This window comes from Toxoplasma gondii, chromosome VIII (assembly GCF_000006565.2).
Source record: "Toxoplasma gondii ME49 chromosome VIII, whole genome shotgun sequence".
NCBI lineage: Eukaryota > Apicomplexa > Conoidasida > Eucoccidiorida > Sarcocystidae > Toxoplasma > Toxoplasma gondii.
Genome location: NC_031476.1, coordinates 2,233,613 through 2,248,058, shown reverse-complemented (window position 1 = coordinate 2,248,058; position 14,446 = coordinate 2,233,613). Strand labels below are relative to the sequence as shown.

General features: G+C 49.7%; 5 protein-coding genes across 5 annotated transcripts; 3 read left to right on the top strand and 2 right to left on the bottom strand.

The window, feature by feature from the left end:
- Positions 1-221: 221 nt before the first annotated feature.
- On the top strand, positions 222-2,797 carry TGME49_232740 (hipothetical protein; the record flags this gene model as incomplete). Its single annotated transcript, XM_018780338.1, has 19 exons — positions 222-492; positions 544-611; positions 667-767; positions 827-873; positions 940-1,063; positions 1,128-1,156; positions 1,209-1,305; positions 1,360-1,419; positions 1,481-1,507; positions 1,564-1,598; positions 1,653-1,736; positions 1,794-1,822; positions 1,882-1,938; positions 2,003-2,054; positions 2,112-2,210; positions 2,268-2,410; positions 2,474-2,567; positions 2,621-2,682; positions 2,735-2,797. 19 exons carry the CDS (start codon positions 222-224, stop codon positions 2,786-2,788), a joined length of 1,533 nt encoding a protein of 510 aa, XP_018636804.1. The 3' UTR covers positions 2,789-2,797.
- A 95-nt stretch (positions 2,798-2,892) lies between these two features.
- On the bottom strand, positions 2,893-6,945 carry TGME49_232730 (acyl-CoA:diacylglycerol acyltransferase 1-related enzyme; the record flags this gene model as incomplete). The annotated part of the gene is made up of 15 exons (XM_002368101.2): positions 2,893-2,979; positions 3,092-3,157; positions 3,277-3,314; positions 3,789-3,908; positions 4,016-4,118; positions 4,235-4,354; positions 4,446-4,551; positions 4,667-4,752; positions 4,878-4,964; positions 5,144-5,183; positions 5,371-5,464; positions 5,657-5,816; positions 6,067-6,140; positions 6,319-6,470; positions 6,656-6,945. The coding sequence occupies 15 exons, from the start codon at positions 6,943-6,945 to the stop codon at positions 2,893-2,895; spliced, it is 1,623 nt and encodes a 540-aa protein (XP_002368142.1).
- Positions 6,946-7,567: 622 nt separating this feature from the next.
- TGME49_232720 (Lsm12, putative) lies at positions 7,568-9,566 on the top strand (the record flags this gene model as incomplete). The annotated part of the gene is made up of 5 exons (XM_018780337.1): positions 7,568-8,408; positions 8,513-8,756; positions 9,013-9,142; positions 9,246-9,332; positions 9,459-9,566. Exons 1-5 carry the CDS (start codon positions 8,228-8,230, stop codon positions 9,564-9,566), a joined length of 750 nt encoding a protein of 249 aa, XP_018636805.1. The 5' UTR covers positions 7,568-8,227.
- Positions 9,567-10,532: 966 nt separating this feature from the next.
- Positions 10,533-12,313, bottom strand: RPS3A (ribosomal protein RPS3A). The gene is made up of 4 exons (XM_002368099.2): positions 11,988-12,313; positions 11,390-11,663; positions 11,017-11,252; positions 10,533-10,868 (listed from the first exon to the last, which is right to left on the bottom strand). Exons 1-4 carry the CDS (start codon positions 12,148-12,150, stop codon positions 10,762-10,764), a joined length of 780 nt encoding a protein of 259 aa, XP_002368140.1. The 5' UTR covers positions 12,151-12,313; the 3' UTR covers positions 10,533-10,761.
- Positions 12,314-13,272: 959 nt separating this feature from the next.
- TGME49_232700 (hypothetical protein) lies at positions 13,273-14,432 on the top strand. The gene is made up of 7 exons (XM_018780336.1): positions 13,273-13,398; positions 13,452-13,506; positions 13,570-13,654; positions 13,712-13,774; positions 13,835-13,917; positions 13,975-14,067; positions 14,123-14,432. The coding sequence occupies exons 1-7, from the start codon at positions 13,307-13,309 to the stop codon at positions 14,231-14,233; spliced, it is 582 nt and encodes a 193-aa protein (XP_018636806.1). The 5' UTR covers positions 13,273-13,306; the 3' UTR covers positions 14,234-14,432.
- The last annotated feature ends 14 nt before the right edge of the window (positions 14,433-14,446 follow it).

Genomic DNA, 14,446 nt, shown 5'->3' with positions numbered 1-14,446 from the left:
GACACATTTGATATTCAAAAATCCGTGTTTATTTTTTCACAATGACTTATACAGAGACAAGAGGGGAAATAAAAGTGGGCCGAAACGCGCTAGGCAACGAATATGAACCTGTACGTACAGGCGATGCCCTCGTTCGGCCTACAGACTGCCACGCGTAGCATGTCGTGGGGTGTGAAAGTTATGCGTCTTACTGTGGTCAAGGCAGCCAAAAGTTTTAAAGGATGGTGACCATGACGTATTGTAGTGGTTTGTTGTTCATCCTTCTCGCAGCCGTCCCGACGAGAGGGGGAGAGACGGACCGGGAACTCCAAGGTAACGTCGTCGTGCATTATATTAAAGATGACCCTCGGTTCCGTCTGCTGCCGGATCCGGATGACCTGGCTCGAGTTGTAACAGGAGGCAGCCCAAAAGAAACACAACTGTTCAAGCAGTTATATAACTCAGCACTAGAACTATTCGATGTCGAGGGATACAACTGGCTCATGAACAAAGGTGGGTCAATGTTACTTTGTCACATCCAATTGGACAATTTCGTCCTTCCAGTTATGGATGATGATCTATCCTTGAGGTTTACCCAGGCTCTGGCCAAGATTGATATATCTCAGCCCCACGTAGGCTTAAATGTTGGCTTCACGTCAAGACAGATAGCCACGATTTGCCGTGTAGTGTGATAAGGGAGAGAATACACATGCAGAACCCGTTGCACACCAAGCTGAATTCCCTGGAGGCCCTTTTCGAAACGCATTTGGCTTTGATCTCACGAAATGGTCCGACTGCAGTTCTTTTTGGGCAAACCGAAGCTGTGGTGATATTGTTAAATCTTCAGGATGACAGGACTACTGGGCAGAGCACAGTCGGAAGCCGGTTCAAAAGGTAAAGTGGCATTCGCATATCCCCATGTTTTCTTATAGTCATAACATGCCAACTGGACCGCTTCAGTTCCTGGCCTCAGCAACATGTCAATGATGTCCATGACGATGCTAAAAGGACTTATTCAGTCTGTTGCTGCAGTTGTAATCGATGCCGTACCTCCTTTTATTCCACCACCTCTCTGGATACTCCGGTGAGGATTCTGAATGATTCCCCACTTGTACGGCCCCGATAGTTACACGCACCACTCTTTTCAGTCCGTTACCGTGTCTCCCAATGCTGACGGGTAGAGGAATTTTCAAAAATTCTGCGATTGTCATGAAAGGAATCACCGCCAGGCGCGAATTGTCTCGGATCTGTGCTCTATCCAATCACAATGTCCGAATTTACAACGGCGGACGTCAGCGACTCCGTCATGAATGGTGTCATAGGCAGGTGGGGAAAAAACTACCGCCATTCTAATACTATTAAGACTACTCGTCGCTGCAGTTTCCCGGCGAAATATCAAAGCAAAGTCGGCAAAACGAGCGAAGCTCAGTACCGCATCTGGTAAATCCATCAAGCTCGACTTTGTACTACGTGCTTACATCATTGAACAAGTTGTTCACAGCGCTAGTGCCTACCTTGGAATGTATTGGCAAGCCTCTTTGCTAAAGGAGATACAACGTACGACCCTGCATAATCTTATTACAGTGCTAGTATTTTCCCTATTTGCTGGATGCCTTTGGGTAAGTGACACGATACGGTGCTTTTCACAGCTTTGGCTGAGACACCAAGTTCAGGACTCGGCGCGGGCATGTCGATGCCAGTTTGTTTCCCACAATGCTTGGCAACGCTTGTCGCATGTCCCGGCTTCTGGATGGATGGTGCGTCACGATCAAGGTGCTATCCACCCTCAGCGAAAAACAACGATCCTTTATCAGACATTGAGGGGGCCTGCAGTGATGTGTCGGTAATGAAAATGCGTCATTGCATACCGGCAGCCACAGTATATGACGAAACTAATTTTAGGTTCCTCCTTTCTGCTCATTCTCTGTCTTCATCAACCAGCGACGAATTCCTCCACAGGTAAGTGCTCGCGACTCTAGGCGGTGAAAGCACACGTTTAACGAATTCTTGTTGCCATTTGCAGTATTCCTCATACGACGAGTCGCATCCTTTTCCAAAGGAATGTCCAAGATTCGGTAGGCACTGCGTCAGCCGTTCTGGTATATTCAGATTCACTGGAAAACATGAAACAGATCCACTCTACGACACACCCGATACGTTATTCGACCTGGAGAAATCCCTGCCGTCGCCAATCACGGAAGCATCAAAAGAAGAGGCACCACAAATACCCGGTGAGCCCTTGCTCGTTGTACCTGGCGCAGATGGAAGCAAATACGCTGGAGCCCTAGTCTACCCAAGCCTTGGGAAGACACTGCGGGACTACGAGCAAGTTCGCCCGCCACAACACGTGGAGCCCGCGCCATGTGACTGCAGGGGACAGCGGTCTCTTCTTCAAATACAATGCCACCTTCAGCCAGCAGAGCCCATGACGGTTAGTATCAAAAAGCCCTTACTTGCATTAGTCGGTCCCATACGAGCTATTCCGCACTAAAAGGTGGCGGGCACGCCCCTGCAGCCGGCGACACACTACCAAGTCCCGTCCTCGGTACCCGAGCATTGCTGTATGATGTGCAAGCAGTTCTACCAGGGTACGACAACCTTATGCTTAATTATATGCATGCAACTAGCGTGCGCGGTTCAGGCCCATTGGAGGCTCCCTTACCAAAGCCGATAATTAAAGAGCAATACCAACCCAGTGTCAAGGTCAGTGACACAGAACATGTCCCAGTGTAAGGGATAGCACACTTCCTTGCAGCTTGGCCATGTGATTCCTGTGAATCCGGTTTCCTACGCATGGAAGCATTTTTGATCTAGCCAGGTCAAGCTCTACCTGCTTTGGGCAATCCCGCTGCTGTTTCCAGTGTAGTTCCTAATCAGAAATGCAGTTCCCATGGTCGTTCAGCAGACGGGATTCTACATGATCTGTATTTTGCTCGGGTCTAGCTGCTGTACCGTGCCATGCTTGACCCCCCAGAGGTACCAGTAGATCAGAATGCCAAGCTGCAAGCAAATGAGCCAGGACAGCAGACACCATCAACGTGCATGAGTGAGTTAGCTGTAGAACACAATGTTCCCCCTAACCGCAGGTTCAAAAGATGCACGTTTGACTTACTGGTTGACCCGAGAAGCAAAAGATGAACCAGAAGAAACAATTGCCAACTGTGGGGTTTCTTTGGAACTGAGGGCAGCAGGATGCACAGCAACATGATAGAGTCAAGGGAGTTCATGAAACTTCCCCCCCAAAAGGTCTAATCCATTCATATAACATGCGTTACGGCATATGCGAAAATGGCTTACAAATGAAAGATTTGTAATATAGGTTAGCGGCGCTTGAGCTGCAAAAGCACAGCACAAACACCACAACTTTATCAAACTTCATGTGCCGCATGAGCAGCAGTAGTTACTTTGGTGGTCTCGTGCTCGGACTTGCTCCGATGTCAACGGGGCTGCATCGAGACAAAAACGTACACCGGGGGCGTCGTGACAGGACGGTGAACACGGGTTCGGACAGAGTCGCCGCTCACGCACCTCACCACGACGAGGCAATAGTACCATCTTCTTTGCTCTACGCCTTGTGCTACATCGCATGGTGCTGCTTGTTCGACGTCGATACGAACTCCGAATAACTCAGACATACCATCCAGTAGCGGAAAACAAATCCCAAAAAAGCGGTACGCACTCAAGAACATTCTTCCCTCACGTCAAACGTACGCTGCACGACATGATTTGCCAAATCCAATCCAGCGAACAGGCGTCTTCCATATAATATCGATCCTCTCAAAATAACGTCTTTCATTTGCATGGCTTACCCATGAATCCCAAGAAAACCCAGCCTGTCCAGCCTAGTTGCAATGGCACCGTAATCATGTACTCATGGAGCAGCGCAGAAATAAGAAAAACGACAGAAGTCGCGACGATCCGCGGGAAACCTGCAAAATACAGACGGGAAGACGGCGTAGCCATGTTTGCAACGGAATCTGTACTTTGAGTGAAATCCGCTACTCGAAATTTTCTTCAAAGTTAAGAAAAAACCTACGCGCTCGACGAAGCGGCTTGTTAATGTGGCGATTGAGGAAGTGGTGAATGGGCAAATTCCATTTTCTCCAGTACTCGCCGAAACTTGACGCATTCCACCAATCCTGCAGCCCGCCGGCAAGAGGAAGCACACCATTCAAAGGTTGATCGACAACATACCATACCGACGTTCCCTACAGAAGACAGTGTGCCCGTGAATCTACTCTAGGAAACGCCTTACCAAGTAAAACTGCCTGTCTCCGAAACGAGTGACCTCCGCGAGAATGTTGCACCAGTGGTGAAAGAGGCCGACGAACATGAGCAGCCACACGTAGAGGTTTGGTATTGAAAGTCTGGTGATCTACAAAGGGAAACACGGGGGACAGCGTGAGGAAATCGTATGACATTTGGATCGACACTGATACGGCAGACTCCTCCTTTACGTGCCTTACCTTGTCGAGGAAGTGGACGAGAAGCGTGCTTAGAGGTATGGATTGCATCTCTGTTATCGTGAACGAGTTTCTTGCCACGGGCACAATGTGCTGGTCGACAACAATTCTGCATAAAAAGTGTGACGGCAAAGACAACAGCGAAATGAGACTTATGTCTACTTCTGGCAGGCAGCGATCCCTGTTCCTGGAAAATGTGACTACTGGCTGGGTGCTGATCTTACTTCATGAGAGCCAGGCACGCTGCCGATTCAAAAACATGACGGATAACTGACAGCCATCTAATACGGGGAACTCGAGGGTAATAGAACTAAAAACAAAAACACACCAACAGAAACAGGTGTTCACTCCGACGTATAACGGAAACTGCCACATTGTGAGAAGATGTTACATCCACGCATGCCTCTCCAGACGCGTTCTGTGGTCCTCACGTACTTGAAAGCACATGGTAGGCATCCAAATGAAAGTATACAGGTGCCGCAAGGTTATTGAATATGGATATCTCCGAACATGCTCGGCTTCCTGAAAACGTACACAGAATATGCGCAGCTGTGCGTTCTCAGTAAACCACACCAAAAAGAGGGGTGCGACACAGTGGTGAGCTATCTTCGCCATTCGCGCCCCGGTGAAAGTTTTAAGGAAAAGTCGTCAGTGCGTCGGCGAACTAGGTGCCACTAATGATCGTTTGAAACGCGACGGACCTCACTATTAGAGCACAGCTCACGGAAATTGTCTCCGTCCCTGTTGTTGAAATGCAAACACACGCAGGAAACACACAACAAGACAAAATTCACCTGCTGGAAGCGCTATCACACCAGGAATCTACGCCCTACATGGTCGACAGGAGGTACATCGGATGCAATCCACGAAGCACACGTGAACCGAATCTTGAAACGGGAAAAACTAGTAGGTTGCCATAGGAGCTTACCTCAGAGCTCGGCGGGCGTCAAGACACACATGATGGAACGAAAAGAGTTTGAATAGCCATACGATGGAGAAGGCCAAGAGTAAGGCAGACGCTGCTGAACAAAGAAAGACACCAGACGGTCGCTGTGGGATTTTTAGCGGTTATCTTCAATGACTCCAATACTTTAGGTTGCGTTTTTGAACACGATTGTTGTCGGTGCTCAGGTCTCGCCAACTGGCGATCGCGCTAAGGCAAGAACGCGCAATAAACTCTGGCGTCCGGAGTATAATAAGATGTGGGGACTTACCGGGAGAAGGAGAAGAGTTGCAAACCGTGAGGTATGGAACGATGAAGACCAGAAAGAAGTTTAGTCCAATAAGGACACACTCGGACCAATCCAGAAGGTGAGGAACCCACGCCGCCACGAAACGCTCGATTACGAATGCACCTAGAATACAAAAATGCATCTTTCCAGAAAAAAAGAACACAGTCCCGTTGACGGGACCCATAAAAAGATGCTGGGACGGAAGTGGAGAAACAATCATCGTCTAGACGGGCTGTGATAGTACGGTTTACACGTAAGGGCCACCGAACAAGGTGGAGGCAACCCCAACATTGCACACTGATGGAGGTGCTTTCTGGCCGAGAACCTTAAGACTCCCGTATGGTGGCGTCCGACATAGTTGCAGCCGGCAAACCGACGCAAAAACTTCTCACCAGGAGAAAGCACAGCAGCATTGGCCAGTTTGAAAGAATATCTCTGAAGCTAGACGGCAGCCTGATCATGAGCCCTGTAAAGAATCGATGCACGGAACAGTTCAGGAAAAGGCGAACAACACACGAGAGGAAAATATTTCGACCTCTAACCAGGCGTCTCGACACGGCTGATTCATGGGATACACCGAAAGGGTGTTTCCTTGCAAAAATCTGCAGAATAGCAAGCCATCAGGAAACAGGAGACCAACGTACCATATTCCATCAAGTTGTCCGTGACCATGCGGAAATTTATGACGAAAAGCAGAATAAAGAAGAGGTTTAGGAAACCTCTCAGATTCAAGTTCTTCGTATGATGAGATAACAGAGTTGCACGGTAGGCACCATGCAGTTGATCGTGAAGAGGCCTGAAAAAGAAAAGCGGGACGCTACGCAGGAGCATACGGTCGTTCAGAACCCGCGTCGGGCTTCGGACGATGTTTCGGAGTCGCCACTCTCAGTCCGCAGTTCCCCGTCCTGCGACTTTATCTGCGTGATACATCTTATATCACACACATAGAGATGTGGAAGTATCTAGAAGAACACGGCTCACCTGCCCCTGTAATCGTTGATATCGTTAACGACCGAGGGCCGTCGGGAGCCGTCTACGGAACGCAGGGGCGTTCGGAGGTCATCATATGAGTTTTGGCGCCCTTCTTTAGCTCGAATTTCTTCCTCATGCTGTCTTTGAAGCTCCTCCAACCGCGTTATTGTGTCCTGCTGCCGGAGCCACAGCGATTTGGCCACTTTTGATTCCCTTTTCAGCAAAGAAGTTCCTCCGATATCCGGAGTGACCGGACCGGACCCCCCGTTTTCCTTCCTCTTCGATTCCACAACCGACATTGTGAGCCGACGCGTATACAGATTTAGGACAGTCTGTCAAAGCTAGAATCGATACGCCCTGCGTACTTCAGGTCAAGTCGTCCTCGGCACCTTGCTTCGACAGCTCTGCCAACCGGCGGTCAGTGTCTGAACAAAGCGTCAGCCAGAGCTTTGAAACTGAAACGCGCATACTAAGAGCCACAGCAAGACAGTATCCATTTCATGTGGCTAAAATGGAATCACCATCGTCACCAACGGAAGGAATACACACATTGCTCTTTGAAGAAAACTCCTATGCGCTGTCAGGGTGTCTGACAGTACCAACTCTGAACGAGGCTTCCTACCGATGTAGGAGACAGGATCCCGACTCTGGATCGAAAAAAAGTGTTTGTCTTGTTGGAACCCAACACGCCCACAAACAGAGGCAGGGGAAGCAAGGCGGAGAAACGCCTCAATTTATCCTGTGTGCTTTATCGAGAAGACAACAGACGTCATTTTGTAAAAAAATCAAACAGGCAGAGGAGGCCACTACCGTCTGTAGTGCGACAGCAGGCAGTATAGAAGCCAGGAACCAGCCTCCCGGCCAGATACGAAAAGATGGCGGACAAGTTCCGGACTTTACTGTTTTCGTCAAGAATCCAGCTGGTTTCTCCCTTTCGCGATGAAACAGGGAAGCGTGGGGGAGGACGGAAAATGGATATCCATTGAACTTGTATTTACGGGAGTTGCAAACAGTTGCCACTTTTTCGCGCATTTCCCTCATTCATTGCTTCGCTGTTTCAGCTACGATACTTTCACATGACACTGTAGCAGAGTCAGCCGGAGGTTTCCTGCGAATTTTCAGTTTTCAGCTGCGTTAACAGGGGCTCTCTTTCTCAGCTGGTCCGATTATGAACCGTCTCTTTGTGTTCGGGCGACACAACTCCTACTGCATTTGACGTGCATGCTATCACGTGCTCGTCGTCCGAGGCTTCCACGGAGGAGCAGGCACTATCAGCTTGGATGGAGGCTATAGACATCCACAGGTCACGGTGCTTTCGCATTTTGTTTGACGACAACCGAGGGATAAACTGGATTCGAACGCAGGAACTGTGTGCGCTGCCGTGACGTTGCCTGGCAGAACTGCCCCAGGTGGAAGAAATCCAGCGCCATTGTGTCGGGGATGAACGCCACCTCGAACCAACACTATTAATTTCGACTTTTTCTTACCACCCGAAATCAGGGGGGAAAGGAGACATACGCTGTCTTACGGCAGGTGCTGCGCCTGTGCGGCCGATGTTGGGGTTCCACGTATCTCTTTAATATGGCACTACAGGCGAGTGCGCCTTCTACTCCAATGCCGTCTTCGACTCCGACGCTTCCTCCTTCTTTCGACTTCTCTGCCGATCTGGGGTATCGGGTGACTATCCGGACAACGACAGGGGAGACGTTTCGGGGAGAACTGTACTGTTATGAGAATGGACCTACAGGCCTGGTCACTCTAAGTAAGTCGCGCGAATGCACGGACGCTGCTGTCTACCTCCAGCTCGCACCACGCGGAGGTGACGGACGAATGTCATGGTTTCTTTCCTACACTGTGTTTGTGCAGAGGAAGACACGGAACCAGGGAAGGCCAACTTTCACGTCGTTCGCCGAGGAGTTGTCGCAGATGTAGTGTCCGAAAGACAAAATGGAGAAGCTCGGCAGAATCTGTCAAAGCCTCCCGTCATTGAAAGAGGCACCGTGGATCATAACGAAAAAGTTGCCATCGCTGAATTCGAGAAACGGAAGTACACAATTGGTGTCGGAGTAACCGCTGAGGCCCAAGACCTCTTCGACTTCATCTGGAAAACGTACGTTGTTACAAATCTGTCGGACAGAGGCGCGGTACCCCTAATGTCGCATTCCTGCTGGAACATGCGATGATTGATACAAGCTCCTCCTCGTTGACTGTACAATGACGTACAGATATGTTTCCGTTGATGCAGTACAAAATTGTGGGGTTTCATGAGCGCTGTCCGTAGTCCCTCCGTATTCCGGGAGCGAACTAACACGCGTAGAAGGATTGCCAACATTTCGATGTACCCTGCTGGACTGCGTGTGCTCCAGGCATCCAGACTGTGTATGGCGCGGCCAAGATATTGTTATTCAAAGTCTGGAGGTGACCATCCGACCCCCCTACGAGCCGTCGAGTGTCTCTGGTCGGGACACACGAGCAAAGGAAAGAATCACTAGCGTGGTAAGTTTTACGGAGGAAGACATGATTGCCCATTCATGCGACCTGGTTGACTTAAGCTTATCTTGTACCTGTCTCGTGTTGTCTTCGGGTGACCGTTCTGCAGGTCATGAAGTTTCGACAAAAACGAGAACGGGAGGCAGCACGGCAGCCACAACATGGCGCGCCTATGCCAGGCGGCACTTCACTCCCGGTAGGCGGCACTTGAAACAAAAATCAGGGGCAATGATCCACCCCTGCCTCGCATGTAGGTTTAAACTGAATCTTTGGTAATGCGAGAGGCCAAATATGTGGTGGATCTTCCTGCGTTGTTGTTCAGAACCTGACGAACGGAGCGTGCGATAGCCCTGTTGTCCCTCGCGAAGCAGTAGAGTCGGCAGAAGGAGCAGCCACGGCGGCCGACGGCGTTTCAAGCCGTGTAGCGTGATTGGGTAATATTTTCGGTGTTCAGTTGGTCCACCACAAAAGTTGGTGTCATCGTGTGTCTTAACTGTTTGGGCGTGTCGCTTCCGTATCCATTTGGCGAAGTGCTCAAAGCGATGCACTCCGAAGTCTCCGGTGTCACGTACGAGGCGCAGGTGAGGCTAGTTCAAAAATACAACTGGAGCTAAAGATTCCTCTTTGAATCAGGTGTTCGTTTGATTCATCGTGACATTACTTCAAGATTGCGCCCCGTTACGGGACCTGAAAGGCCTTATCGCTGAGGGAGTCACTGGCAATCTAGGGCAATAACGAGTCACCTTTAGAAGAACCCATTGATGCGCCGCAGGCAGCGATGAGATGCAAAGTGAAATGGTACGTTGCGATACGGTGGTTTGAACAATTGATGTTATAAACTACGGCAACGCTACAGCTGTCCGTCCTTTGCCGGTGAGGCATCTATATGATTACAGATATCTTAAATTTAGTTCGACAGAATATATGCGAGCACCTCATTTATACGTCCGATTGCTGCCGTTAACCGACGTTTGAGTTCTAGCTTTCCAAAGATGCTTTACTGGGGCATAGGTCCTGAGTTTGACTTCAAAGTCAGCGGGTTACTAGACTACTCGCACCGTTCCTGATCAAACCATTACGTAGATCGTACCGGGAATGGACGCGCTAACGTATCTCCCTAAACTGACTAGGGCGCATGATTGAAGCCAAACTTGTTTATAACTGGCTCTGCGGTTCTGTAGGTTGTATAACAACAGGTCTACATAACCTCATATTTAATTTTTTTTAGCGACCCTGCACGTACAAATACAACCCTTAAAGTTGCCTTTTATCCGGATGTTAATTACAAGTGCAAAATGGGCACCACACTTAATTGGGCACTGCCACACTCCTGTTAATCCATGAAAGTAACCGATGGCAGGGTTATTTTCGTGCGCAGGAGGGCTGTGATGTCTCCGGTCTCCACACAGCCTAGCAGGGACACAGCCACTGTTTTGTGCAGTGGCTACTGTTGCAGGGAAGATTTAAAGTAGAGAAATAGAAGTACTCTCATGAACTAGGTTTGGCACGCCTCCACAAGCGGACTGTACGGCACTCATTAGCATGCACTCGCGTCCCTCTTGTGAGAACCACAAAACAGTAACATGGCCGTTGGTCGAACAAACTGTTCACCATGGAACAGGAGTTCAAGCCTTGGTCTCTGCCGTCAAAGTATTCTGGGCTTCACCGGACTCTGCCTGAACCTTCCTGCCAACGTCTTCAGCCTCACCGTGGAGCTCCATGAGCTTGGTAACTGAACACAGATTCAACACAAACAGAAAGTGAGAATGAACGCACAAAACACTTTCTCCAGCTCTACAGCCCCACCTGCTTGGAAGAGAAACCATATTTTGCAGCGCAAGAATCAACATACCGAAGAAGCATGTGCGAAAATGACTTACGGTCAAACTTCGGCTTCTTCAGCATTTTGACCTTGCGAATGAACACGTTCTGAAGGGGGAAAATGCCCTTGCACGCATTCTCGATATCCTTTCCAATGGACTCAGGAATGAACTTCTTGACGAGATCACGCAGCTGGCACTTGGACGCCTCCGCAGACATGATAGTCATCATCTTCTTGCGGATCGCACGGATTTGGGACGTCTGGGCGTAGCAAGTGCTCTTCACCTGCTCGGGTCTGTACATGAATACATATAAAAACCAGACAAGTAAAAGTTGCTCTCCGTAATAACATCTGAAGAAAATCTCGAAGATTGGGGGGGGAGATGTAGGCAAAACACAGAGGTGTAAAGCCACCTATTTTTTAGCACGCACCTCCTCTTGGTGAAGGCAATGCAGAACATTCTCAAAGTGTAGCCGTCCAAAGTCGTCACGTCAACGAATGCCTCAATCAGGGAGTGGCACTTGCGGACCAAGGAGCAGATCTTGTCACGAGTCATGTCCATTCCGTGGAAGTCAGTCAAGCAGTTTCTGCCCTGAATGTCTTCGCAGCAGAGCTTGATCTTTCTGAAACCTTGATCTTCATCGTTGTTCAGATCGGCCAAATTCACCTCGTAAACACGTCCGCGAAGACCATCAACGGCCAACTCTGATAACAGAAAGTAATGAGACACAGATTCACCAGTGTATGTTACAAGAAAGCGGCAGTCTACCGGTCGTCCTCCGGCACGAGCGTGAGCATGCATTTGAAAGTGACGCCCACAGCCGCGAAAACCATCACAACCAACTCTGCACCAACGAGTATCCTCAGCCAACTCAAAAAAACCCATACAGCAGGAAGCGAAAGCGATGCAAGACTCAATACACTGCCGTTTCTTGATGGACTTCCCCAGCAAAACAGAACGACGTCTGGACTACACACGGGGGCCGCTGGCTTCTGATTTCCCCGCAGATTCGACGCAAGCGCGCTTACTAGTCCCCTGCGATTTTGTGACGAGGGTCTTTCCAAAGTTTCGGACGTTGAAAAGAGTGGGGGCTTTCAGGTCATACCACTCCTTCTTCAGGAAGGGATCACCAATCTTCTTCTTGCCCCCCTTCTTTCCCTTGCTCATCCGCTTATTCTTTCCGATCGCCATTTTTCCTGTCTGTGGTAGAGGAGCACTTCAGGCAACGATGGAAAACGGAAAACAGTGTGCTCTCTGCACGAGCCACACTTGCTTGGAAAGACGAAAGGAATAATTCGGCGCCAGCGCGAACAAGAGGGTCGAAGTTGCAAGTAGGGAAAAGGACACGTGCGGTGGGGTGCGGGTACGCCGAAACCAACCGACGTGTTGGAGGCAGCATGCGGCATGTGGGGCCTACGGCGCCATCTCGGACCGTAGGTGCATGCGCATGCGTAAAATTGCAACTGTTGACTTCCGGCGTACGTAGAGACTGTTGCGCTTTGCATCGCACAGCGGGCCAAGGACTCGTCGCGTGGTGACGAGAACCGCGTCTCACATGCAGCCGCAGCAGCTGCAGAGAAACGATGCCGTTGTAGCTGGTGCAATTCGTATGAAAAATGAATGCGCCCGCTAAACTGGAAGAACGTCCATTGCGAACATCTGGCACGGTCATCGATACTACGACAAGGGGGGGGGGGGCGTAATCTACGGTACTACTGGTTGTTAGAGGCGTTGTTTTGGAGTCCACCTGCGCTGGATCCTGGTGGGAAAACGGATGGACAAGAACATGCGTATGCATCCCGAAGGGAGACAGCAGGACTTTTGTGTTTGGTGAGATCATGTTTATATCGTTGAAGGAGCGTAAGTGGAAGAGGACAGTTGAACTGTTAAAGGCGTCAGGATGATTACCGGCGGCCCGTTTTTTTTTTTCGCGGGGTCTGGTTCCCTCTAAAGCTGCTAGTTCAAGCATCAATTACTCTGTCTCACGGTAGGCGGGAGTCATATCTGTGCGACCATGTGAATTTACATTGTTATTTCATTGACCCTCAGACGACTACAGGACTGTGGCGGCGTTTCTTGTGCACTAGGTACAAGTCTCTACAGGGGCGGTGGAGCACCCAGCACCGAAGAGGCACGTTCTATCACAGCATGAACTGTTTGCATTGTGGCGATTTGCCACGCACCACCGTTAGCATCGCCTGCGCTTTCTTAAAAGGCGTTGCCAATCCAAATAGAGTTGCTTCCTGTATAACGGTGTACTGTATGTACAGTGTCGGCCCAGCTGTACCGCGCCCCTAGCGTCACGAAAGATTTGCACTTTTGGCTAAGATATCCGCTGATCGGCAGAATGGAGGGCCATCGCTGGCTTTTTATGTGGTGCTGCTGTGCTCTAATGCACACTGTCGTTGGATTTCGCTTTCAATTTCAACGGATGCTAAGGTTGGTCGTCTATAAGGGTCACTTGCGCTGATTTTTACCTCTAACGGTTTCAGCATAGATACAGGTGGCGTGACTGGACATTCCATACCTTTATGCAGCGAACACATCGTAAGTAGGAAGCACGATTGCAAACAGTGCAGCACCACTGGTACAGTTTCGATTTCCAAACAGCCCGAGTCTGCGACCGCTGCCACAGTGTGCTGGTCTTCGTGCTCGGAAACACCATCTAAAGCAACTTGTAATGGCCAGGCTGAAAGTAGGAGGGCATCGAGCAAATTAGTGTGGCAGTGACATGAGACTAATTGGTTTGCAGCATGGCAGTACCTTTTGAGTGTTCCTTCGATGCCATTCAAGGCGGCATCCCCTGGTTACGAAAGTACGACAAAAAACGGGTGCCCTTACTAATTTTCAGATAGACGCTCCCTTCATTAATTAGGGTGTGCCCTGAGCGAACGGAGATTCCTGTGTAGCTTGTCAAAAACTACAAACCCTGAATGCACTGAGAATGGTGCAGCGAGCGTAAGCAAGAACTGAAATGGTCACCTGCGCCGTAGCGCTAGACTGTCGCGCTTGCAGATGAGATCTGGAGAAGTGTGCTATACAGCATGTGGCGTTCCCAGTTGCCCTGTCGGAGATTTCGACGAACTGGTGCCCCGGGAAGACTTCAAGGTAAATCGCACTGGCTGTGAAGCCTTACTGATCGAACGACAACATGTTGTTATAGTATATGGGATGTGAGGGCGGAGCCCATAGAACGCGGTGCAGGAAACGCATCCAAATAGAGAGCCTTACCGAAAACCCTCTTGTCAAGCCGCAAAGCCTACCAGTTGAATAGACCCAAACAATAACATACAAGTGAAAAAACAAATTTGCTGTGCCCATCTGCTCGCCAACAGAACAACGACGCAGACTTGCGAAATAATCGACAAATGCAGAACCCCTCGAAACTCCCAATACAGTTGTAGCTGCGTAAGCCCCTTGACCGCGGAGAGTGGTGGTTACCTAGTCAAGCAGCCACAGGATCATCGTGTCTGCAAGCCTCTGCACA

Bases quoted from the DNA above. Each gene is read 5' to 3' on its own strand.
- RPS3A (XM_002368099.2), bottom strand. From the start codon at position 12,150: ATGGCGATCGGAAAGAATAAGCGGATGAGCAAGGGAAAGAAGGGGGGC. The intron at 11,664-11,987 runs GTAAGCGCGCTT...TTCTGTTATCAG, and splicing joins CACAAAATCGCAGGGGACTA to AGTTGGCCGTTGATGGTCTT. The intron at 10,869-11,016 runs GTAAGTCATTTT...ATCTGTGTTCAG, and splicing joins GAAGAAGCCGAAGTTTGACC to TTACCAAGCTCATGGAGCTC.
- TGME49_232700 (XM_018780336.1), top strand. From the start codon at position 13,307: ATGGAGGGCCATCGCTGGCTTTTTATGTGGTGCTGCTGTGCTCTAATG. The intron at 13,655-13,711 runs GTAGGAGGGCAT...ATTGGTTTGCAG, and splicing joins TTGTAATGGCCAGGCTGAAA to CATGGCAGTACCTTTTGAGT. The intron at 13,918-13,974 runs GTAAGCAAGAAC...TCGCGCTTGCAG, and splicing joins CTGAGAATGGTGCAGCGAGC to ATGAGATCTGGAGAAGTGTG.